The 25,535-nt window shown below is 41.0% G+C and overlaps 2 protein-coding genes across 5 annotated transcripts; both read left to right on the top strand.

The window, feature by feature from the left end:
- Positions 1 to 2,989: 2,989 nt before the first annotated feature.
- On the top strand, positions 2,990 to 6,361 carry LOC146632171 (fibroleukin). Of its 2 annotated transcripts, none has more exons than XM_085354138.1 (6): positions 2,990 to 3,265; positions 3,843 to 4,038; positions 4,393 to 4,470; positions 4,543 to 4,655; positions 4,811 to 5,073; positions 6,019 to 6,361. In XM_085354138.1, the coding sequence occupies exons 1-6, from the start codon at positions 2,990 to 2,992 to the stop codon at positions 6,359 to 6,361; spliced, it is 1,269 nt and encodes a 422-aa protein (XP_085210264.1). The 2 variants fall into 2 exon arrangements, with proteins under 2 accessions (XP_085210264.1, XP_085210263.1); XM_085354137.1 differs by having other exon boundaries at positions 3,840 to 4,038.
- Positions 6,362 to 18,467: 12,106 nt separating this feature from the next.
- Positions 18,468 to 25,437, top strand: gata2b (GATA binding protein 2b). Of its 3 annotated transcripts, XM_085354136.1 has the most exons (6): positions 18,468 to 18,686; positions 19,209 to 19,222; positions 19,277 to 19,848; positions 21,549 to 21,694; positions 24,208 to 24,333; positions 25,156 to 25,437. In XM_085354136.1, the coding sequence occupies exons 1-6, from the start codon at positions 18,468 to 18,470 to the stop codon at positions 25,435 to 25,437; spliced, it is 1,359 nt and encodes a 452-aa protein (XP_085210262.1). The 3 variants fall into 3 exon arrangements, with proteins under 3 accessions (XP_085210262.1, XP_085210259.1, XP_085210260.1); XM_085354133.1 differs by lacking the exon at positions 19,209 to 19,222 and having other exon boundaries at positions 18,468 to 18,693; positions 19,261 to 19,848; XM_085354134.1 differs by lacking the exon at positions 19,209 to 19,222 and having other exon boundaries at positions 18,468 to 18,693; positions 19,261 to 19,857; positions 21,546 to 21,694.
- The last annotated feature ends 98 nt before the right edge of the window (positions 25,438 to 25,535 follow it).

Here is a 25,535-nt window from a genome sequence, read left to right as displayed (position 1 = left end):
TGGATTTCTTAGCTCACAAAGTTTTAAACTACTGCCTTTTAACAGTTTGAATTATTATTTGTGGCTGTGTCTATGGTGTATTCGGGCAAATGTTTGAAAACAAAAAACTGAAATCAGTGAAACAAAAAAGTATGTGACTATGAAAAGTGAAAATTTGGGCAAGGTTGATTTAGAAACTTGCCTAAACTCCTACTAAGTGTAAGCTGAAACTGAATTAGTATTCAGTATGAGTGTGACTAGCTTTAACTTAGTGGTCAAGAAATTAATATTTTGTTCAATAAAGTTTTCAAGTTTCAGAGTATTGGTATTAGGGTTGCACCAAACATAATACACAACAACTAACATATTATAAAATACTGTAAAACATTTAAAATTCTTTAAGCGTAGATTGTTTTCGAATTGCAAAATTACCCAGGCTTTGAGCACAAATGCTAACCTGCTGATGTTATGTATTGATAGATTACAGTAAACATTAAACAGGCAAGTTGCCAAGCTTTCAGTTAAAAATTAACTCCCACACTGAGTCAGATCTGACCACATCATCACCCTGACTCGCATGATTTTTATCAGGTGTGTGCTTATTGTCCTGGTTGCGTTTTTTTCACAAGACCTGACTTTGCACTAGATAGGTCCCACTGGATGACATAACAGATAACTGGGCTAAACCTGACAAGTCTGTAGCCTGGATATATAATAGAAAGCCATGTTGGAGCTTTGTAGTCATTCTGATGCCCCTTAATGCAGACTCAAGTAATTACAGTTCCCTAAATTGATAATAAATCGGCTTCAGAGCTGCTGTTCCACTTTATTCAAAAACACAAACAATATTTTAAATCTTCTAACATAATGAGTGAGATGATGAGCTGCATATTCCAAGTAATTCTACATAACTTTTACAAAACATCCAGTGAACATGAGCATTTTTTTTCAGTGGGAAACAACATTCTGGGGAGGCACCTTGAACTGATCTTAACTAATCTAACTCTCAAAACCTCCAACTACCATTTTTTTTCATTGTATGATTAAGATGATATTCTCCTAAGAACCAGCCTATTCATTTATGTGATGGACATTTGTTTTTGGGTTATATCTTTTGACTTATTTGAGCAACCCTACTAAGTCCTGGTGTACTAAACAGAGGACATCCTGGTCTTTCCATTGATATCTCATGTATTTGGGTGGCCTCTTTTAGCTCCAAAGAGGAAGGAAATCACAAAATAAGTTCAATAGGAAGATTCTTATCCTTGGTTCTCAGGAGGATATGTTAGAGTTGTCATTTTAATTATAGTGCATTATTACACTCCACCAGTGAGTCATCTAAGATAATGGTTGGATGGATGGAGTGAGTAGTCCACCACTAGAGGGCAGTGGAAATTCATTTTGAACAGAAGAACCAAGCGAACTAATGAACTCAGACCTTTTTCAAATGCATGCTGTCACTCTGTAAAACAGTAAATTTAACATTAATATTTTTCCTATTACTTCTCATTGGCTGTTAGTGTTATTTACTATATTGTCAGTTTTACTCACATGAATTATCTCTTACAGAAGTGCAGTCATGAAAACGAAAGTCTTCACAGGACTCTATTAAGTTTTTTGAAAAACAAAGTACACCCTTACTACTTCCACAGGAATTAAGTAGCAGCAGGATCTGCTAATCACGTACACTTGATTAATTGATTATTATCCCCTCTATGAAAGCAGAGGTGTTTGTAGTTTGCCTTGTTTGGAGTATTCAGGTGAGTCTTAACAAAATACCACTATCTTCCCAAAAGTGGACATCCCAGAAAATTCACACTAATGTTGACACATATTTAAAAAATTAAAGAAAAGCTAATGAAAAAAACAACAAAACAAAACATGAAGCACACCTCAGGCTCTACAGGCCTCGAATGGCATGTCAAATGCTAAAGTTCATGGAGCAACACAGTAAAAAAAAAGGTGGGCCTAAATTCCTCCAGATTGATATGAGATACTAGTAAAGTCATACAGAAAATGTCTTTAAAAATGGTTTCACATTAATATATCATCTCTCCATACTAAATGTCGTATGTGCATTTGTTCTCCTCATTACTGGAAGCGTGCCTCTGTAGAATCTTGATGACTGGGATGACTCTGGTGTTTATAGAGAAATTCCTCCCTTCTTACACCTATTGAATCTGGAGTCTTTATGGTCTCTTTGTAAATACAAACACTGCAACACAAAAGCGTGTGAGCTAGAAAACGGTTCATGGGTGGGAAGGCGCCACATACTTGGAGCATCTGCTGGATTTTCATCCTTGCAAACACTGTCGCATTTGCACCTTGATGATGGCAAAACGTAAGAGCTGCTCAAGGTGGGACACATCGTTTATATCATTAGGACAGACATATCAGCAAGGTGTAGAGTCTATTAAATCATGAGAGACAGCCATCAAAGTGCTTGTGTGTTTGAGATATAACGGCACTTTCATTCACATTCTTAGTGCGTGTATGTGTAAACATGCATCTCTGTGTGTGGCTGTGTGGGAGGGGAGGAGAGGCAATGAGATGAGTTAAGGAGATGAACAGATTGTGTGTGTGTGTGTGTGTGTGTGTGTGTGTGTGTGTGTGTGTGTGTGTGTGTGTGTGTGTGTGTGTGTGTGTGTATTAGGGGGTGGGTGCATTAGTCCGTGTCAGACAGCAAAGAGTGCCGCATTTATCTAGGAATCTGAGCCAAAGCAACCTCACTAGCAGGAGCACGAGAAAGGGGACAACAAGTGAGATGATCTGAGAAGAAAGAAAGAACATGAAAGAAACCCAGAGAAGAAAACACAAAATGGACAAGGACATGACTATGAAGATCTAATTTTCCCTCTTAAAAAAAGGACAAAGTCAGCAAAGTCTATTTGCCTGAAGAGGCACTGCTTGATGAGCTGAAGGAAAGTGAAGAGAAAGTTTGCAGGGAATCGTCAACACAAAGCAACTACTTGGAGGAACAACGTTGGACCACGGTTTAAAACATTTTTCCATGTTTCCTTTCAGTTCCTTTAAGTTTAGCATGCTTCCTCTCCTCTATGTGGGAGTGCTGCTATCCTTAGTTGCCTCTCCAGCCTGTATAAATCCTCCCTGCAAAGATAATCTAGTGGCCTCACCCATCCAGCCTGGGACTGGAGCTGCAGGTACCGGGGCTTGTGAGGGTCAAACTGGGACAACTGCCTGCGGGACAGGGGTTTCACTTGCAGCAATCTCGGACATCCCTCGGAAAGTGGAGCACAAACATGAAATACCCCAGTTTCAGTACAAGGTAACTGACATTTTATACAGTACTTTTCATTGTGTGTGTGTGTTTGTGTTTTTTCACAGTTCCCAGCTTAAAAATCCTAAAATCTCAGAGGGGCCAGAAACAACTCTTAAACAGTCAATTAACTCCAGCAGCCTGGGAGACCTTAAAGTTGACCTTTTTACTCATCGTGTTGTAGTGAGAGTGAGCGGCATACTACCAAACTCATGCCAGCAGGTTCTTTCTCATGGAACGCTAGACTTGGCACCACCTTCCAGCCAGGGAACAATAACCGTCAGCAATCAAAGAAGGGACAAAATTAGGTTTGCTTTAAAAATATCCTCATCATATGGCTGTGCTGAGCTCATGCAGGAACAGGTGTGTTAGGGACATGATTAACATGGGTGATGTAAGTGTAAGAGACACACTGTGACACAAAACTGAGCTGTCGGTTATGTGTGAGGATGTGTGGATGATATTTATGCACATGCACAGCTTTATTTTTAGACTTTTTATGCATGACTGAATAACACTAAGGAGTGCTGAATCATTTCTGACTTTCACAAAATGATTTAGATATATCTGTGTCACTGTCTAGCAGACTGGGGTTGTCAGAGAGCGCCTGGTTCAGCTGCAGCGCTGCATGCGCTCTGTCCAGGATACTGGGGGACCTTGGAGTCACGAGGGCCAGGAGAGCAATTCTCTTGGGGCCATCCTGGCTTTAATGGCAGCTGTGCTGACAGAGTGTGACCTCCACTGTCACAGCCAGGCGCTTGGGGCAATGGCTAAACGACTGGGTAAGTAGTACACCTTTATATCCCCAATCTCTGCAACACACAAACATGCACACACATAAATGCCAGTGCAGTCGCTCCCCCACACATAGTAAACAGAACCTCAATGAGACCTGCTAGGCATCAGTCATAGGTGAGTTCATAGGAATTTAACTGCACTAAGAAGCATGGCAAAAACTCTGTATACATGCACACACAGATGCACAGACACATACGGTACAGCTCACAAAGCGAAAAAGCCTTGAGAGCGCTATCATGCATCCTCTCTGTGAGGTATACAGGGGAGCATCTATTTTCAGCCCCTGACGACAGCGTGACTGGCCTCACTGATAACCTAATCTATCTCTTGGTTGGCAGAGAGCGCAGCGGTGGGGAGAGAGGGGGAGAAAGACTTGCTGCTTTTCCTCAAGAGCATCACTCAACATCCACCCACAGGTGAGGGCATTACAGGTAGCTACGTGAATTGTTGTTCATTTCTAAGCAGAAAATGCACTGTGTGTGCCCTAGTTGCCCCCTTGGAGAGGCTACATCCTCGGGACTGTGCAGAGATTTACACGCTGGGGATCAAAGAGAATGGAATCTACACCATCCAGCCTGACCTGAATGGGCCGGCACTAGAGGTATTTCAGATTCACCGCACTCATAAATGAGACAGACATATCACCCGCACCCCAAGCCCACACCACCCTGGTCAGCTTCTTTTGGAGATGTGCATGCTATCTGTGGATCAGTAAAATCTGGGCCTTATAATATTAGAATCTCTGTATTGGTTTAGGCTAAATGTGACATGGAGACTGCGGGTGGCGGGTGGACAGTAATCCAGAATCGGCAAGATGGCTCAGTGGACTTCAACAGAACATGGCAGGAATACCGGGAGGGCTTTGGAAATCTGCAAGGAGAACACTGGCTGGGTAACGCAGCGTTGCATGCCCTTACCTCCAGTGGCCAACACCAACTCCGCATTGAGCTGGAGGACTGGCACCAGCAGAGGCGCCAAGCCACCTACAGCAACTTCAAAGTGGCCTCGGAGGCACAGAGGTGAAGCACTCTGCACACAGATATATTTTCTGCGCTAAGGGATTAAAGTTACCTGGGGATTAGACCAAAGGTCAGAAAAAGAGAGACTTGAGTCTGGAAGTCAGCTACAACAAAAATGTATTTATTTTATCTTCAGTCACAATCTTATTTGCTTTCATGTATTAACAACAGCCATGAAAACTTGTTTTCCCAATCACTTTTTTCTTAAGTATGAACTGCACGTTTACACGAACAGACAAGGTTCTGAATATTTCAGTCAAAATGTGATTAATGTCCTGAGAGATGTGTGTTGTTTTTGTATGGCTGCCAATCAGTTTTGATCAAACTACATCCTGAAGCAGATCAGCAGAGTTAATAAATTAAAAGTTAATAAAGTTTTTAACATTACCTTTCAAACTTTAGCAAAGGCAATTAATGTCTTCGCCTAATGTCTTTATGTAATTCAAATGGCCATCTTTAACTTACTTTAAACTGTAGTTTTTGAAGTTTTCACTTTTACCTATAATCAGTTATTTGCATTCTAGTTTTCCACATATACGATAGTCTACATAACACTATACAAGCTAGGAGACTTGTATATCCAGGACTCTTTCCATTATCACCCATTCACTGTCTTGGTGTGGCTGTGACTCAGGATGTAGAGCAGGTCATTTACTAATTGGAAGGTTGGTGGTTTGTGATGGTTGCTAGAAGTGTGAATGTTTGCTAGAAGGCACTTCAACACAGCCAAAAGTGCTTGTATCAATGGGTGAATGAGACGTGTTATATAAAATGCTTTGATTGCTTAAGTAAAGTAGAAAAGTACTGTATAAGAATCAATCCATTTGCCACCTTGCCGGGAGTGTGAAATTAATATAAAACATAATTTTACTCGGCTTTTAACAAACAACACACACATAAAAACAAAACAAAAAAACCATCAAATGTTGTTTGTCTATCTTCCAGGTATCGCCTGACAGCACGGGAGTATTCTGGTGATGCAGGTAATGCACTGAGCTACAGTAAGCACTACAACCACGACGGCAGGTCCTTCAGCACTGCTGACAGAGACTATGACCGTTACGTGTCGGGAAGTTGTGGTCAGTACTATGGTGCAGGCTGGTGGTTTGATGCTTGTCTGGCAGCTAATCTGAATGGACGGTACTACCGTGGGCGCTACAGCGGGGTAACCAACGGCATCTACTGGGGAACGTGGTACATCCTGACAGATGGACGAACTGGAGAGCGCTACTCCTTCAAGAGGGTGGAGATGAAGACAAGACCCAAAAACTTTATGGGAACAGACTAAAGATAATGATGTCAACATAATGGGGAAAATTTGCTGTGCAGTAGACTACAGTAATAATCACACCAGACACTTTCTTTCTTGTTTTATAATCGATAGATGCTTTGGTCACTATATTTAGCATTGCTTTCATGTCACTTATCAGTTATATGCAGATGGCAGCTAAAAGATTAAAAAAAAAGTGTAAAAGAAATAATGTTTAAATGCTGATTAGCAGACTGTGAAGCTCTACTTTCTTTATGATGGGCTCACTGGTAAAAAATACATGTTACTTCATAACTGTGAAACAGTTAAATACATATTGAAAATATTGCAGAGGTTGCTGTAATAAATTTCCAGAATCTTTATTGCACATCAACAACCTGCAAAAGGCTACCTTAATGTATCACAGGATGCCAGGGGAGGCATGTTTTCTCCGTGTTAACAGTTTAAGGACAAGACAAACAACCCAAACCACACATGAAAGTCATCCTTCACATGCATGAGTTAATACTGGTAATTTGCTTGTGTTCCTACCTGTCTATGCTCTGTGACCTACAGAAATACAAGCTGCCTGCAGCAGCTCACAGACATTGTAGGTCAGATGAAGTCATGGGAGACCGTTTACTAAAAGGCAAGAGGTCATCGTGTCCCTGCAGAGAGCTCAGCTGTTATATACACAACTAAAACTAAAACTTCATCACACTGTGATTCATGTGACAGGGTGTCTAACCACAGTCCCCTACTGTATGTTCTGCCTACAGCTGCTTTAATAGAAAGCCAAAGAGCCAAAGCTCACAGTCTGATACTAAACCAAGAGTAGCCCAGTTTTAGACAGGCCATCTCACCTGACTAATACTTTCCCAGGTAGAGGTCTAACACACTGACGCTAACTCTCAGGACCTTCTTTTTTTCCTTTTCTGTTGGCAAACCGTCCTCCACCCACCTCTATTAAATCAAACACAAACATACAGAAACAGTCACCCTCCCCTGGTCTCTAGAGTTGGTGTCAGCGGGGGTGATTCATCCACAGATGTGTTTCACGAAGACGTTTTGGGAGTAGGTATGTGAGTCAGTGGGTGTGTGTCTCACAGTCTTTGTAAAAGACTTTTTACTTTTAGCATTGTTTGCAGTGAGCTGTCAGTCTCTGCAACAAGCAGGCTGTCTAATGTGATCGTGTGACAGCGCTCTCATCTAAACACACAGACACACTGCTGTCAGACCTCCTACCTGTCGAAGTATTTCACATACACTACTTATCTACACACAAGGAGATGTCTGTTTTATGCACACACACAAACACACACACACACACACACACACACACACATGCACACACACACAGGAGTCAGTGGTTCTCTCAGCAGATAAGGAGGTGCATGATGTGCTTGGCTTCTTAAAAACAAATGGATCCCATTGTACACATCATGGGAAGGTAATCACTGTTACACAACCACAAGCTCCTTTTCACCTTTTCACCTGTTTCACACATAATATTGCACACACACACACGCACACACACACACACACACACACAGGCTAACAATAAGCAATTATGATCAATCACCCATAAAACCTATTATACATATCAGCTTTCTAGTTTAATTTTCTCTGTGTGTCTTCGTGTGTGCTGGAAACAAAGCTGGATGGCTCTGTGTTCTGCCCCCTGGTGGCTCCTGGTTGTATTGTAGAGACTGAGAAAAGCTTTGTCTCAGCTGAAGATGAAATGTGAAGTCAACACAAAAGAAATTAAAACCAGGATAAAATTCTGTCAATCTAAATTCATTTTTTTTAATCTTTAAGAGATTCTGCCTGTATAGAGATGAACGTCTAAAAATCAAGCTCAGTATCTAAATCAATTTTCACTCTATGTCATCAATAAATGGAGCAAAAACCTTTTCCTACCACTTTCTGTTCATCATCACTCTCTATTTTTGCTTTCTATCACTTAATAAGAGTTTGACTGATGTTGTTCAGACCTTCTCAAATTTCCTCCTTTTTGACTCTTCATGCTCCGAGCTGCAACTGCTTTCAATAAATTCAATCACTCCTCCTGATCTCTTCTTCTCTCCTCCTTTCTGCATCCATCAGTCTTGTTGACAAGGGAGGAACAGACGCCCAGGGTTGTGTCACCACAGTATCCTGGCACAGTGTCTGGAGTGGGGTGATAGTGGTGGTGCGGAGGGGTGTGGAGGGGTATCAGCAGGCTCTGCTGCCCCAGGGCCGGAAGCCCAGACTGGGCAGCGGTTAGCCAGCACATCCCTTTGAGAAACACTGTGCTCCTCTGAGGGAAGTTCAGATATGTGTCATTTATTTCTAAGTGACACAAGAAAATATCAGATTTAAAACAGAACTCATGTTAGTAGTAGTGTGTTCATCTTTCTGCAGGAGGCTCTATTTTTATTTTTATTTATTTTTGTGGTGCTTATAAAATATGTTTTTATAATCTTTCACATGATGTAGAAAATTTAGAACAGCCCATCTGGTTACAAAAACTTAAAAATATAATATGATCTCAAATGCCCTATGATAGACTCTTAACCTATCTTGGGTAAGTCCTGCATCTCACCTTATGAAAGCTGGAACCTGCTCAAGCCCCATTGTGACCCTGAAATGGATGAGCTCTTATAATATGGATAGGTGGCCAATAATCACTGCAAATGGGGGAAAAAAAGTTTCCCAATCAAATAATCTGTTTATCCAGGTAATATCCATCAGTCCACCAAACGTTAATAATAATCAGTCTCAGTTTCTCTTTATATCATATTGAAATGCAGAGTAAGACTTCACAAAACACTTCAATATTTCACCCTGGAAACATTTTGTGTTTTTCCTCAGATTTGGCTCCAAAATGAATATAATCTCTCTTCACACTCAAAGGATTTTTTAAGAACATGGATGAAGGCAGAGAGAGTTTTAAATGTGGGCTGCCCCTTTTTTGACTGCTGAAAATGACTGAAGTTGTAGGAATGTGATATTCCCATCCATGTGTTTAACAGCAGGTGGCAATGTTGCTTAGAGCAAATCTGGAAAACAACTTTCACATGAGAAACTGCACAGTAGTCTATAGCAAACAAGGCAAACAAAGTGTCTATAGAAATGAGAGAACAATAGCAACACTGTGCTCTGTCAGAAAATAAACAGCCGGAGACAATAACTGTGCTTAACCTACAGCCTGTTTATGTGAAGTGCGATGAGTAAAAACAATAACTGAGGTCTTATTTTTTGAAGCCATATATGTTATTCCGAATTATTTCAGGGGTTTTGATAAGTTTTGTTCAACTCATAAGGTTTCAGAGAACCGCTGAAAGCACAACAGCCCTGACTTGACTGTAAGCTTCAGGTTGCCGTGCCTCTTTTCAACACTGGGGGCGCCATAATTGGTACTGGAGGTCAAAGGACAAAATCTGCTCATAGTGATGTAAGTTTTTGAAATTAAGACTTTACAAAATTACAAAACAGGTGTGTTAATGCGGACTGTGGTGTAAATGAGCCTCGGGCTCAGCAGCACTGCATAGTAGAAAAGAATCTGGTGAGGTGACAGCATGGAGGAGGCGGGAGGATGAACTTAGTGGCCTGCAGTGGAAGGAACTTTTCATACTTTAACCTGCTCTCATTGCGATAAGGGCATGCATGGCGGCTGTCAAGTGCAAGGAAAGTAGGAGGAAGGCTTGAGGGTGGGGAGGAAGCAGGAGCGGGTGAGGTTTGAAAGGTGTGTGAGTATAACAGGCCGTTAGAGGCTTGTTTCCCTGACCACAGGACCACTGAGAGACAGCATGTGCCTGCTTTTAATACTGGTCCTACAAAAAACCAGAGAAAGGCAGCGTTCCGTTTGAAACCGGAATTCACCAGAACAAGTGTATCCTGATGTGGTGAGGAGCTGAGGTGAGGAGGGGAGAGGAGGGAGGGAGGGCTCAGAGGGCGCCAAGTGGCAGGCCTCGCTCCATCTTCATGCATGAATGTGCGCATGAAAGTGGAGGTGGAGAGGGTTTGCAGGCAGGGAGCGGAGGCACTGCAGGGTTTTTTCTAACACAAAAAACAACAACTTTTAATTAACTAAATATTTATGTGATTAACATTCAGCATGTTTAAAATCTTTTGGAGACTAAAATTATTGCAGTGCTTGCTGGTACAGCACTTTTTTTAAATCAAAAAGTTGAATACTTGTGAATAAAGTCAATAAGCTTTACATCAAAATTAGTCATTCATGACATTTAAATTTTATGTAATCAGTTATAATAGTTTTGATAAAACAGTGTTTGATGAACTTCTGGTATAATAAGAAAGCTTCACTTGATACTTTAAAGCAGCAACTTCAACATTAGATTAAAGTTGACCACTTGCGTATTAAATGTGCTGCTCATAGAAATGAATCTTCAGTGTTTTTAACACAGAAGGAAGCTGGTTCACTGATTCACTCACATGTGTATGAATATACATGCTCACAAGCACTTTATTAGAAACACCACATTAATGCTATCATTGATGCTGTGTAGGTGCTTCATTTGCTCATCTTTAGCTGCCATCCTGCAAATGTGTCTGCTGCACAGCTGTGATACAAATCTCCTCATTCTAAGATCTCCCAAAGGCATCTTACTGGTTTCACATCTGCTGAGTGGCCAGGCCTTTGCCTGCTGCCCTGTATAGCCTCAGTCTCTTTTAGCGAGTACAGGAGAGGAACATGGCGTGCTCTCAGTGTCGTGAATTATTGCTCCAAAGCGCTTTACTTCCATCAGCATTTACGTCTCATGCAATTCCATAATAATCCACCTCTGATGTGAGGGAAAGACGGAGAAAATAACAGGAGAGGGGGTGAAACGATTGAGAGTGCTGATCAGGCAGACTCCAAATCAAAGGATTATCTAATCTGATAATACCTGCTGACAACAAAATTCATGCGGGCGACCTCCAGGGGGTCAGAAGCAGCTCATCATAATATACCAGGAAGACCTTTCACAATTAATAATCCAATAAATCCTTTAAATATGCACACTGTGCTTGTCAAATTATGAAATATGAATACTGAGAGAGAAAGAATGAATGTGCGTACATGTGTGCATGAGCATATGTGTGTGTGTGTAAAGTTCAGTATGAAGGATGTGGTAAAGCAGCCCAATGGTCAGCTGTGTTTCTCTTCTCTCTGTAGCTTTCTCTCTTGCACCTGCAGAAAGTTGTGGCAAAGAGGGAAAACACACACACAGACACACACACACACACTCTGTCACTGCACTCTGATGACTTCACTGTCTTCTGCCTGAGCAGCCGCAAAAGCCACACTGAATTTCTGTAAATGCTACGAGATTTTCCTTTGTTATTGTGTGTGTGTGTGTGTGTGTGTGTGTGTGTGTGTGTGTGTGTGTGTGTGTGTGTGTGTGTGTGTGTGTGTGTGTGTGTGTGTGTGTGCTGTAGGCATCTTTTTACACAAAGACCAAGTAAGAGACAGGAATGGATCAGATGTCTTTTTTTCAGCGCCTCTGTGTCTGATGTGCGTGTGACATATAGGATAGGTTAGCTCTGTAGAATCAGCTTAAGCCAAGCAGAAAGTCTGGGGATTTATAGACGGGAAATCATTGAGGATCAGACACAGAATGAGCAGACAGATGCAAAAACACACAACACCACCATGTGTACCCGAACATATGCACATGTAGATGCAGAGCATGCAAAAAATGCATGTTTGGTCCAAGGGTCTCGAGCCTGTGGCTCCCAGAGCCACATAACAAAAAACTAGCTGATTAATAAGATGAATGGAAATTAAAATTTTTTAAAGCATTTTAAAATCGGTTGGTAATAAAGATGACTGCTGTAAGTTCATAACAGCAACAAAACATGATATTACTGCATGCAAATGCAACATTAAATTAGATAAATAAGCTGTGTCACTCTCGTCATAAAGCTAGAATATGTTTTGCAGCTCCAGACTGATTTCTTCTGGTCAAAACTGGTTCTTTTGATTGTAAATTTCTTATTGAAGCCCTCATAAAATCCATCAAAGTCTCTGTCATATAGATGGTGATAAATTTCCTCTGGCTATTTCTGGAGGTTAACTTTACTTGATTTAATCTGTGAAAAACTCATTAAAGATTCCTGGTTGACTGACAGAAACAGAAATGAACAAGGGGCATCTGAAGCTGAACTTGATGAATTGGCACAGAGAATCTCCTTTTAAACTGTGTACATATTTATCTTATTCAGTTTGGTGTCGTAATAACAGAAAATGTAGAAAAAGTTACAAGTCACTATCAAATTCAGCCTTTAGTTTTACTTCTGGCCATTTTCCCTGAACAGTCCTTACTGAGCGCACACCTTAACATATACACTGCACACTCGGACGTACACTCACTCTACCCACAGGAACTGGATTAGCACAAAGACAAAACAAAAGAATGATGAAGTGAAATTGATGAACACGTGAAGGTTGAGGGGGGAGAAAAGGTTGTTTTGAATTCTACAACTCCCCGGACAGCTGCAGTGAAACAGAGATTGATTGACAAGTGGTTAGTGACAAGGTGTTGTAAACTCTCATATCCTGCTGCTCTCTGGGCAGGAAGTGAACCTATGACCTGTAATGACTAAGAAAAGCTACACAGAGAGAAATGCAAGATCAAATGAGAATATTTAAAGATATTCAAGATGCTGAAATAGTTTTTCACTGAGATGTGTGGACAACAGGAGTTTAGAAAATAGGGAAGAATCAGTAATTACAGAATAAAAAGCTACAACTGCTCTGTTGTCACAAGGGGTCACCACAGTGGGCATATGTTAGAACACATCACTGGATTACAGTGTAAATAAGAATCTGTTAATGACACTATTAAGGTGCTGAGGCTGCTGGGCCCGTTTTGTTAACCTCATTGCTCAGCAGCTTGCTAGCATGAAGGACAGCGGCCTAACTATGGTTATTTTTATAAAGTGTAAACTGTGCATAAGGAAAAGGAAAGATTACAGCATCGCTGCTCCTCGGCATAGATCCTGTAAATCTCAGACACTTTAAGGGATGAACAACTTTCTCTCAAAAGCATTGTGGCACATTTGTTTTCTGGATGATGGTGGTGAAAAATACAAAGGTTTAGTCATTGGCCTTTTTAAACCCCACCCCCACCCCCTTTTTTTTTTTTGCTGCAAAATATACAATGAAGCAGAATCTAAATCTTCCCAATCAGGGTGAACAGAACTACTACTCTCCCCTAGGTGTCACTGTCTGCCTGATTATTTCAACCAGCAGCACAGTTTTGTCTTACCATTAGGAGTCCTCCTAATTTGCAGGCCAAGAGTTAGTCTAGCTCTAACAAGTTATTCAAAAAGCTGCCGAGAGATTAACTTTTTTTAAATGGACGTCATATTTGTAATTTTTTATGTATTCACTTTATTTAAAAGGATTCTTGAACACTGGCTGTCACTGTATGCTCAATCCAATAAAATCGGAAAATACATATAATTACATACATACTAATTCAAATTGAATTTTAATTCAAGTAATTAAGTTATCTAAACATTTAATTATTCATGAAATCAAACAAATTCGAATGATGCTAAATTTCTAATAAAGAAAAAAATCAAATAAAAAACAAACATTGTTTTAAAAGTAACTTTGAATAAAATGAAACTGAGAATTACATCAGTTTTATGTTTTTTTAAATTAGACCCACTACTTTAAGGAACTTTATTTTATTTTCCCATTATTTTTTTATTGACTGCAGAATCTAATCTAATCTATAAGTGCTTCTAAACTCACCCTTTATTCATTCATTCATTCATTTCCATTAGATGTTAAATCATGTGCACTTAATGACCTGTCGCAAAAAACTTGCTATAAAAGGAAAACTTTTGACTTCAGGAATAACTGTCACACACCGCTGTGATGTCTCAGCAATCAGCTCTGAAAGGAAGAAGAAGAAAAGACTTTTTAAATGGTCATCTCTGGTATTTCACGTATTAACTCAGCTGCCTTCAAAATATATACTTTAGAGTAACCTATGCAGGCAGATTACCGGCAGCGTTTGAAGGACTGTGATTACGTCTGTGCGGGAGTCATCAACCTACCCCTATCTTCTCTCAGACTTGGGCACAACTTGAAGGGGTTTGCAAAGACTGATATGCTACCTCACTTTGAAGCCTTATGTAATTTGTCACAGTCTTCAACCCAGAATTAGTGCTATTAGGAACATGCAAAGAGGTTTGTTGTCCGCGATGCTTGCATCTATCAAAGCATCTGAGCAAAGGCCCTCACACTGGTGCAATATGAACAAAAAAAAAAAGGGGGGGGAGAGAGAGAAATGGGAAATGCTCTGTCATTGTAGGGGGAGTGGAGCGAGGAGGAGCGCTCTTGCCTGGTTTGACTTTCTGTTTGACCTTTTCGGGAAGGAGAACTAATCCTTGAATATAATAGACTGTACGATATGGAAAATGACTGCGCTGTTATCTGCGTTACCCTGGAGACCATCAGCAGCACCCAGGCCTGCTGCAGCTGCCAAGTTATTAAGCATCCAGTTTGTATATATTGGAAAATACCTTTTTTCTGCATTAACCGATCACTCCCCACGAACACACGTATCCACAGTACAACAACAACAAAAAAAGGTTCCTCCTATTCTTTTTGTCTGCATGACGGAACACTGATTTTCCTTTTCTTTGAATGAAGCCCTGAACCACAGGCTTTGTCCTGATTAGTTTTATCAACAGCATATTGTCTTATAAAAGTGTTCTCTTTATATCGAAATTCCTGACATAGCAGAAATGACAAATGATGGTAGAACCGTTCTCTTTGTTGAAATTTGCTTTTCAACTTGGGGCTATGGGAGAATTTCAGAATAGCCTAATTTCCTTCAAACATACCAAACATTTTTATTCTGTTATTTAAATGAGCAGGAGTTTTTTCAAACAATACGGAGTCATGCGTGATTTCAGCCATGATCATGACTGATTAAATAAACAAATATCAATCTCTGCGCTGTTACCAAACCGTTGCGAGGCTTATAGCCTGCTTTTGCCATTTGCAAAATTTCCAACACGTGAAAACATTATTCAATTTTTTTTCTTCTTCTTCTCTCTGCTTGGAGCGGCTGCGTCTGTTTAACTCTTATGCAGTCAAATCCAAGAAGAAAGAAATTAGATATCCCACAACAAAGAGCCGGAACCTCAGATGGCTCCTGCAGATAACCCAAAAATAATGGGAAGCCAAGCTGTATTTATGCTGTCAAATGCACCGAATAAAGACTTTGCACATGCACAACATTAAACTTGTAAATAATAGCCAACATCACCCCCCGCCGCCCCTCTTCTCTCTATCTGTTTATCTATCAATCATTCACACAGATCTAGTCCAGTATAAGTGATGCATTCGCTGCATTAGATGTATTTGTTGTGCGAGTTTGAAAAGGCGGCGATAATCTGGGAGAGAGAGATAAGAAATGCCATTTATTCCGCGGCACTTTGGAGCCTATTTCCCGGGCCGATCAGCCTCATTCTCCCCGACACCTCCAGCAGCTCGCTGATAACGATTAGGCTATTTATTATCTTCACAAAGAACAAAGATTAGCCAGCACCGATGAAAAATTACCCCGGGATGGGCTATAATCAGGGGATCCAAGGATCCCACCAGGATTGGATTTCTCTTTCTCTCTCCTTCAGTCTCACACGCACACATCAATGTAACAGGCACTTGAAAATAATTAAAAGCAAAAAAAATTAAAGCAGCAAGTAAAAACAACAACAACAACAACAACGACAATAACAAATAATAATAATAATAATAATAATAATAATAATAATAATTTGTGATTTCGCGTAGATCATTGCATTTATGTGTAACACGTTTAGAATTTTTTATTTTATTTTATTTTACTCTATTTTCTGTAAGTCTGCTCGGCGTTTATTATGAGGGGAAACCACTTCCTTTTTCGCCCTATAATGAAATTCTCAGAGCTGAATCGGGGAGCGACCTCTCTCTTTCTCCTGGGCTCGTGTGAGAAAAAGAGCCGTAAATAAAAGGGTGGATAGAATTAATGTCAAGTCCTAAAATGGAAGTGGATGTTCGCTGCCGATAAGGTTTTTATCGCCAGACCAGATCAAAAGGGCTCACACTCAAAGCATGTGTATTTCCACATTATCATGCTGATGAGCTCTAATACTGCTCACTTGTCCCTCTGGTATTCTCTGCTTTCTTTATGCTATGGATGTCCTCTTAATACTGCTTAAAACGAATTTTATATATATATATATATATATATATATATATATATATATATATATATATATATATATATATATATATATATATATATATATATATATATATATAGAGAGAGAGAGAGAGAGAGAGAGAGAGAGATAGATAGATAGATAGATAGATAGATAGATAGATAGATAGATAGATAGATAGTGCGTTTGCACACAAAAGACAACTTTAATGAGCGTTTGAAAAAAAAAAGAATAAATAATGAGGACATTTACACAGTCAAACTTTTTAATCTAATCGAATCTAATCTTTAATCTGCCCTCTTCCCAATCTTTGCTGTTCGATTGGCGGTTGTTGGCCTGTTCTTCGAAATCACAGCAGGGTCAGGAGGATGTACTTGATGTATTATTAATGCTCCCAAAGTGTAAATATCAGTTGCAGTGTCCTTCCTCGAGTTCATCCGCTGGGACTACAGTACAGTCCGATAAATCTCTCCCTCTCTCTGCTGGTCCCTCAGTCTTGGAAAAAGTTCATGTCCTGCTGAATCTGTTTTTTCTTCACTAAGATGCACTGACGTCAGGAGACGGCGTCAAGCAGGCGGCAGCGTTTGCCGGCCGGGGCTGCACGCGCTCCCTCTCCAATTATTGTCTGTCAATCAAGCAGCGAGGAGGGAGAGAGAGAGAGAGCTTTCAGCTTGCACACAGCAAAACAAACCATTAAACATATTTAAAAAAATAATAATAATAACGTGTAACCACAAATAAAATGACATGCAATACTGACTCCTTCATTTTATAACTGGATACATAAAAAGGTGATTAATAAACATTATCGACGCTGCCAGTATGGCTTCTTCATCGGAACATTAATGTATACATTAAAGAAAATGATCAGCCCACCTTTATTAATTAAACAGCAGCGAGCTCGCTGTATATGGAGCTGTCTCATGTAATAAACCGCCTGCAAAATAAGATGCGGCAACAGACTGACACACTCGAACAAGAAATACTGATTTGTTGAAGCTGATCTCTTAGCCACGGTGGCTGAAATGCATGTAGGCTTGGGGGGAGCTTTATATTTCACACTGATTCTAAATGCACTAAACATTTTAAAAATGTATTTTTGGCGAATTTTAAACAGCGTGGGACCTAAAATTCAATAAAAGTTGCACACGCCTGGCCTCAAGCAGCCAGACAATGTCTGCAGGAATATTACAGAAATGTCTCCGTGATTTTCTGGGCGCAGGCGGTGCCTCTGAGGTTTTGCGGAGGTAGTTTTCAATTGGCTGGGTCCAAGCTTTATTGGAGACTCCGCCTATGAGCTTAACAAGCCAGGCCCCGCGCTGTCAGCCACAGTTATACGTGTTGCTTTAAGTCCCAGTGGACAGAGTTTACTCTGACAAACACAATCGTAAACTGTAGAGGACCTGCAGCAGCAAACGCGGACAGACAGCCGTTTTCCAAAGAGGAATCACCCGACCGGATACTGTAGATAAAATATTGTCAAAGGTAAGATATGTTTACCTTATTGTCGCACAGCAGAATATTAGCCCGTTGATGGGTATAAAGAATGATGTGTTGAATGATGTGTGTTTTGAGGTTTTTTTGGTGTGTTGTTTTTGTTTTTTGCTACCGCTGCATCATTAGTGCACCAGATTCATCCATACGATCTGCATTTAGTGCACCGATGCCTACAAGCCTGCACAATACCTCTGCTTTTTAAATATTAACCTGTGATGTTTACTTGTTGCAGGTTTCCAGTGTCAAACTCGACTGAATGTTCAGGAGAGGAGAGGAGCTGAGTTAGGGAGGGACGAAAGCCAAAGCTCCAGTTCTGTGCTGTGAGTGGACGAGAGTGAAAACCTCGTGAAGGAGAGATATTTCAGGGGTATTCTGTCCCCTTCCTACCTGGATATCGTTTGACTTTGTGAAGGCGCTACAGAGAGTCACAGAGATGGACGTGGCTGCCGATCAGCCCCGTTGGGTGCATCCCCACGCCGTGCTGAACGGACAACACCCAGACTCTCACCATCCCGGCCTGGGGCACAACTACATGGAGCCCACGGCGCAGCTCCTGCCTCCGGATGAGGTGGATGTTTTCTTTAATCACCTGGACTCACAAGGAAACCCATACTACCCCAACCCTGCCAGGGCCAGAGTGTCCTACAGCCAGGCGCACGGTAAGATGGAGTTAACGCAGGCGTGCAACTTCAACGAACACAATAACGAACACAATAAACACAGAAACTCAGGAACAGCTGGCTTATCGGGAGTCTATCAGAAACAGAAGAGAAAACACATTTCTACATGTGCGCTGAGTTGATGTTTGTCACGGCATTAAAAAGGCAGTAGTTAACCTGAAATGTACCTGCAGGTTGTTGTGAAAACGTCTGTTAATTTATTTTCTATTTTATGTTGCCTATAAATAACTCGCAGGCTTATGATTCTTATAAACTGGGGCATTTTACATTGACCCAAATGTTTGTATTTCACAGTCTGGATGGTTTATTTGTTTTTTATTCATTTTATTAGATTAGAAGTTTTTTACAGTGCGGTCCTAACCTGCTTTTACGCACGCATAGTTCAGAGCATACTGTTGTCATTTCTGTTACAAATATATTATGCTACTTTATTAACGTGTTTAACAGGCCTGTGTATCAACAAGTCTTTGCTATTTCTGCCTCTAAACCTGCAGCCGCCACAGTCGGAATCGGCTCCACAATAACAAGTTTGCTTCTGCTTCACAGCTCGTCTGACGGGGACTCAGGTCTGTCGGCCTCATCTCCTTCACAGCCCGGGGATTTCGTGGCTTGACGGAGGGAAACCTGCCCTCTCGGCTCACCACCACAACGCCTGGGCCGTGAGCCCCTTCAGTAAGCCCAGCCTGCACCACCCTGGCTCTGCGTCCCCCGGCGCTCTCTCCGCCGTTTACCCGTGCAGCAGCAGTTCAAACACGGTCTCAGCATCCTCTTTAACGCCGCCGTCCCACTCCGGCACTCATCTGTACACTTTCCCCCCTACGCCACCCAAAGACGTGTCGCCGGATCCAGGGGCTGCATCTCCGTCGTCCACTACCAGAATCGACGAGAAGGAATCTATCAAATACCAAGTGTCTCTGCCAGAGGGCATGAAGATGGAGGGCTCCAGTCCGCTGAGAAGCAGCCTGGCCTCCATGAACGCCCAGACCCCCACCACCCACCACCCCATACCGACGTACGCTCCCTACTCTTTCCCAGCGGCCCACGAGTACGGCAGCAGCCTGTTCCACCCGGGCAGCCTGCTGGGCTCATCCAGTTTCACTACCAAGAACAAAGGCAAGACACGGTCCTGCACCGGTGAGTCCAGCTCACACACATTTAAATACACACATAAAACAAAGTAAATGTGAAAATACAAAGCCAGAACCTGTATGTAAAGTCTGTCTATGGTTTATGTAACGATCTTATTGCAGGACTGCTGTTTAAGCGGTTCAGTTTAATTTTTTTTTACCAGCCTAAACTAAACCTAAAGAATGTTTAACTCTAGGGAAATCACAAACCACCGCGATGTATGCGTTTTTAAAACGATCTGTGGCGCCCTGCTGTTTGGGCTTTTTTACTTAGGAAGCAGAAATCTTGGTTTGCGTAACTCGTTTGGCTTTGGCGATTTTTAACCTCCTTTAAATTCACGCAATTTGTTAATAATAATAAACTGATTTTTCACTCTCGGTAATTATGGCCAGTCAGTAAAAAAATACAAGCCAATTGTTTATTAAACCTAGAGTAGTTTTTAAATGCCACAGTTAGAATCACCACCAACACAATAGCTGCTATTAAATAAAATTAAATAAAAATAATTTTAAATATTTACAGGAGCACCATTTACCAAGAGAATACAACCTTAACTAGACGCCGTTTTAGGACGTTTATTTTCCCAGGTCTTTTACTGTCATCCACATTATAAGAGCATAAATCAGTTTAATATATTAAAAAAATGTCTGTTTATGAATTACGTCCTAATTCTGCACTGAGTTCCTCCGCAATTTACACTAAACACAGCCAGTCAGTTGTTATGTGCACGCTGTGCTGATTGCCTCATTAATTTTTCACATTTGTGAAACACAAGTAGAAAAACAACTACTAAATACATTTTTTTATTAGCGTTTTCTCGGAGGGAATGATGTTACAGACCGGAGCATATACACTCCACAGATCTCCAGCACAGAGCCACTTTGATAAATCTCCTTTGTTGAGCGTGACTTTGTAATTGCCTGAGCTGGCCGCGCGAACAGTGAACTGGATCCAGCCCAGAGGTGTGAAAGGATGATCCGCAGGCGCACGGAGCCAAAAACCTCAGTATTTAGGCTAAGAGTCGCTTCTCTGTTACATAAGACATTAATACATTGTCCTGATTGTTATTTGATAACAGATCAGCTTCAAGCCTGATTGTGTTTGACCAACTTGTTACCAGAGACAAAGTCCAGGGAAACCCAAACTATCTTTTTATTAATTATTATTCTTATGATGTATGAAATCCTAACTGGCTACAAGTGTATTTCTTTGACAACAACATACTTATATGGCATTTTTTTAAGTACTTGAAAATAATTAAATGTATTTAATGTAGCGTTACAGGTGTTTTATGTCAAGACTTATTTTAGAAGAAAAATAAGACTTGATGTTGAAGCCTTGGAAATTGAGTATGAAGCAGAGATGAACAATAAAGTCAGCTTTTGGCTCCTTTGTGCATCTGATAGTGTAAATTCTGAAAGAGTCACTTCATTGTCTAGTATAACACATTTAGATATTAATTTCTTCTCTAAATAAACCATCACTTGATACAAAAGCAGATTATTTTACCTTTAATGGGCTTAAAATAAGTTGTTTGTCAGTGTGAATTACAACTGCTGGGAGAGCTGCCACATCAACCTTGCCACCTAAATGAAACATGTCCGTGCACACTTGCACACATCAACACCAAGAATAAATACAGCCCGCAGGCTAAGCTCTAAATTAGGTGGCAGTTTTTACAAATGTCCATGTGTGTTCTCCTTCAGATGGCCGTGAGTGTGTAAACTGTGGAGCTACCTCTACACCTCTGTGGAGACGTGACAGCACCGGACACTACCTGTGCAACGCCTGTGGGCTGTACCACAAGATGAATGGCCAGAACAGACCACTGATCAAGCCTAAACGCAGGCTGGTGAGTCCATTGCTCTCTTTATATGGAATTGAATGGCTATGCATGCATGTGTGTGTGTTTGTGTGTATGCATTGTGCAGGGTAGTAAATAAAAGAGTGTAAGGTGAAGGGTGAGGGGAATGAGGTACAATTCCAGGAAAGTTATATTTTCCCAATCAGTTTCCAGGAATTGTGTTTCTCACTCACCTCTTGCTCCTTTAGCTCAGACTGTTCGCAGAGTGGATCTCTCTGAATTGTTTTGTTATCATTATTACAGCTACTTCTGATACTGTCATCGATAGCAGGGCCATCATTACTATCCATCAAAACAACTCGGAGCCTCGCTGACACTGTATGGGTCATAATGCTGCTATATGCTGTGCTGATATTTTGACAATTTGTATGGTGACTGGGATTTAGTAAAGATTATGTGTGTGCGTGTGTGTGCATGTGTGTGTGTGTGTGTGTGTGTGTGTAAGTAAACAAAGCAAAACAAAGCTGTTTGTCAGACAAATTGTTTTAAAGGGACAATAAAGAACTGAATCATCAGCAACATATATTTCCTATTATGAACCGCTTCACAGAGAAGTAGGTCAGCGTTCAGCTCCAACTTTATGTCACACCCATCCCACTGATTACTGTGAATTCATCTAGCAATTGTTTAACACAGTTAACACAAGATAAGTCACAGTTATGGTGAAATCTAATTTTAAGGAAAGAAGCAACAAGAATGCTACTTTCCAGCTTTTTGTATTTTTTTCAGCGTCAGCTTTTGGCTGCAGAGTATTAAAATGAAATAATAATAAATAAATAATTATATCTTTGTACCTGAAATGCATTCGTGGAACCACCTGCAGCTGCTCAGCTGCTGTGTTTACAGTTTGTCAGCTGCAGTAGGAGGCAGCTGTGTAGCTGTGTGGGCCACCACACTTTACACCAGGATTTGTGGAGAGCGCTTTAAAAAGCTCGGACCAAAGGCACAGCGGATCAATACATTAGGAGCCCCCGAGGGAACTGATAGTTAAACATGTCAAAGTGTAATTTATTCTAATGAGAATAGCGTTCTGTAGAAGTAATATTTAAATCCCACTGGCTACGGGAGGGACGACGAAATACAAGCATCGCAAAACACCTTGGCACCGAAGGAAAGATGGTAAAGAAGATGAGGAAAGGCTAATAATTAAGACCAAGCACAAAACAAGAGAAGGTCTTGTCTTAATAATCTTGTAAATATAAACGTGAATCGGCCAGAGAAAAACCTGCATTGATCAGACGGGCTGATGCGCGCTGAAGGCTGTCACTTCCCGAATTAAATCCTTTCAGCAGAGATGGATAATAGCAAAGGATTCATTCTCTGCTTTATCTAAAAATAATAATATTTAAAAAAAATCCCGAAGCCATTAAGTGCAGAATAAATGCATATACGATCATATATCACGCATGCTTTCCGTATACGTCGGCCCGGGCTCGCAGAGCTCCGAATGCGTCTTGTATTCAGAAGCCTTCCAGTTGTTTCCTATCCGGATATCTGACCGGTCCAGATAAAGCGGCGGGCCAGTGCCAGCTTCCTCCTGCGGCCTCCTAACTAGCTAGCAAGCTTAGACCTCACTTTCTAGTGGTCAGGTTTTCCGTCCACAACACAGAAAGGAAAGCAAATACATTTCATTAAAAAAAAAATTAAACAAAAGGAGAAGGGGCAAAGCTTAACTGTTGATGTGTGCCACAGTGCACCCCGGGTACGCTTACTTTCACTCTGTTCACAGAAAAAAAAAGAAAAAGAAAAAAGCTGGAAAAATGCTTGAACGACGTGTCGACGTCACACTTAATTTTTAGTGAAGTACCAATAACTGGAACATTTAGAGTCATGATGGTGTTCAGTGAAAAAAGGATTCACCTAAAAGCATGACGCAATCAGGTGTGACGTATGACCCCAGATTCATTTGGCTTTTTAATTTATTTATTTATCTTTTTAAAAACGGGGCATAAACATAATTTGAAGTCACTGATGTTACCACAATACTCTATCAAAATCTATTTCCCACATGACATCATAATAATACATTTTATATCAACTGTGAATACACTGAGGAGCTAGCTAACATCAGTTAAACAGAGCTGCCACTATTAGTCACCAAAACATTTGTTTTCTTATAATAACAATTAGTGATCAATCATAATTTTATTAGTAAAGGTCACAAAGAGCCACTGATTTTAAGCCCGGTCACTGCCAGCTTGTGTTTTTCTTATTCTTCCATGTTAGCGAATGTCATCATTAAATGTCACTGGACTGAAAACAAAGCATTTGAAAATGTCACACATGCTCATGGGAACACAACATGAGCATTCTCCACAATTTGATTATTATTATTTTTTCTTATGGTCCAATAAAAACAAATTTTGTGAGTCAACAGTTGCGACCTTAATGTCACAAAACAGTATAAATCACTGGATTAGAAAGTTAAGTCTATTCTAGATTTCTGCATACATGCCTTATTTTCCTGTGCTCTAATCAGAGCTTGATATTTATTCTTCCAGTCTGCAGCCAGACGAGCAGGCACCTGTTGTGCTAACTGTCAGACGACCACCACCACACTCTGGAGGCGTAATGCGAATGGGGACCCGGTGTGCAACGCCTGCGGCCTCTACTATAAACTGCACAATGTAAGTTTTTATCCTCGATCCCCAGTTTGGGGTCCAGTAGACGGGAAGTGAGCGGGCAGTTTACCCTGATTGCTGAGTGATAGGAGAGGCAGAAAAGAGAGGGAGAGGACAGAGAGGAAAGGGGGAGAGAGAGAGACAAAGGGTTGTTTTACTCTCAGACACTGTTGCATTCGTTGGTGTTTTCTTTCTTTGTGCTTTATTGTTTCCATGGTAGGCGTAATCCCCTTGAGAGTCACAATGGTGGGACTGTTATATAGTGGGACTGCCACCAGCCCAGCCTCCATATGAATAGCATTAAAGCTCAAGGTATAAAAAAAGGACTCTGTGGTTGTGGATGTGCATATTTCTCTTTTAAAAACTGACAGTGTTTATAACTTGTAGTTAGTGAATTGCACTGAGTGGTGCTGCTACTTGATGCCATGCATGTGCATTACAGTTTATTGTAGTTAATCCACCATGCATGATTCATGATGCTGTTGCTGTGACCAGTCCCTGGAGTGCATTGTGTATTAATTAGCAGCTGAAAACTGTCCTCAACAGCTGGACAATTTAGTCCTCTTTGATTTGACATATATTGATTTATATTTTGATGAAAAATTATAGTCCAGTAAATACAAAACTAGCTTTACAAGGTTTACACTGCAGTGGGAACCAACGGCTACAGACAGGACAAGCAAGAAGGAATGGATTAATGCATAATTGATTTTTGACTTTTGAAATATATTTTGCTATTTTCACAAACATTTAATACTTCTAGGTGTGAGCTCCAGCACCTAACTTTAACCTCATTATTCACCTCTTCACCAAACTTTCTCTGTGCAGGTGAACCGGCCTCTGACCATGAAGAAGGAAGGAATACAGACACGCAACCGCAAAATGTCCAACAAGTCCAAAAAGAGCAAGCGGCCCAGCGACAGCTACGAGGAGTTTTCAAAAAGCTTGCACGACAAGAGCGCTCACTTCAGCGCCGCCTCTCTCGGTCACATGACCATGGGCCACTTGCCACCTTTTAGCCACACTGGACACATGCTGCCTACGCCCACCCCGATACACTCGTCATTCAGCCACCCATACCACTCCAACATGGTAACGGCGATGGGGTGAGAGGGGGAGGTGGTGTAGAGTTGCCTACAAGAATCTGAGATGGTTACATGAAGTGGGATGAGGGTCTAAACTAGAGGACTGTGTGTACAGTGTTACAG

This window comes from Diplotaxodon limnothrissa, linkage group LG5 (genome assembly GCF_057381915.1).
Source record: "Diplotaxodon limnothrissa isolate DT_005_m linkage group LG5, D_limnothrissa_male_GT1.1, whole genome shotgun sequence".
Classification (NCBI taxonomy): Eukaryota; Metazoa; Chordata; class Actinopteri; order Cichliformes; family Cichlidae; genus Diplotaxodon; species Diplotaxodon limnothrissa.
This window is presented reverse-complemented; position numbering and strand designations above follow the sequence as displayed.

What these genes read in the sequence shown, in the direction of transcription:
- LOC146632171 (XM_085354137.1), top strand. Translation starts at nt 2,990, where the DNA reads ATGTTTCCTTTCAGTTCCTTTAAGTTTAGCATGCTTCCTCTCCTCTAT. An exon ending in TACCCCAGTTTCAGTACAAG is followed by an intron (nt 3,266 to 3,839) that starts GTAACTGACATT and finishes GTCACTGTCTAG; the next exon opens with CAGACTGGGGTTGTCAGAGA. An exon ending in CACTCAACATCCACCCACAG is followed by an intron (nt 4,471 to 4,542) that starts GTGAGGGCATTA and finishes TGTGTGCCCTAG; the next exon opens with TTGCCCCCTTGGAGAGGCTA.
- gata2b (XM_085354134.1), top strand. Translation starts at nt 18,468, where the DNA reads ATGGACGTGGCTGCCGATCAGCCCCGTTGGGTGCATCCCCACGCCGTG. An exon ending in GTCCTGCACCGGTGAGTCCA is followed by an intron (nt 19,858 to 21,545) that starts GCTCACACACAT and finishes TGTGTTCTCCTT; the next exon opens with CAGATGGCCGTGAGTGTGTA. An exon ending in TCTACTATAAACTGCACAAT is followed by an intron (nt 24,334 to 25,155) that starts GTAAGTTTTTAT and finishes TTCTCTGTGCAG; the next exon opens with GTGAACCGGCCTCTGACCAT.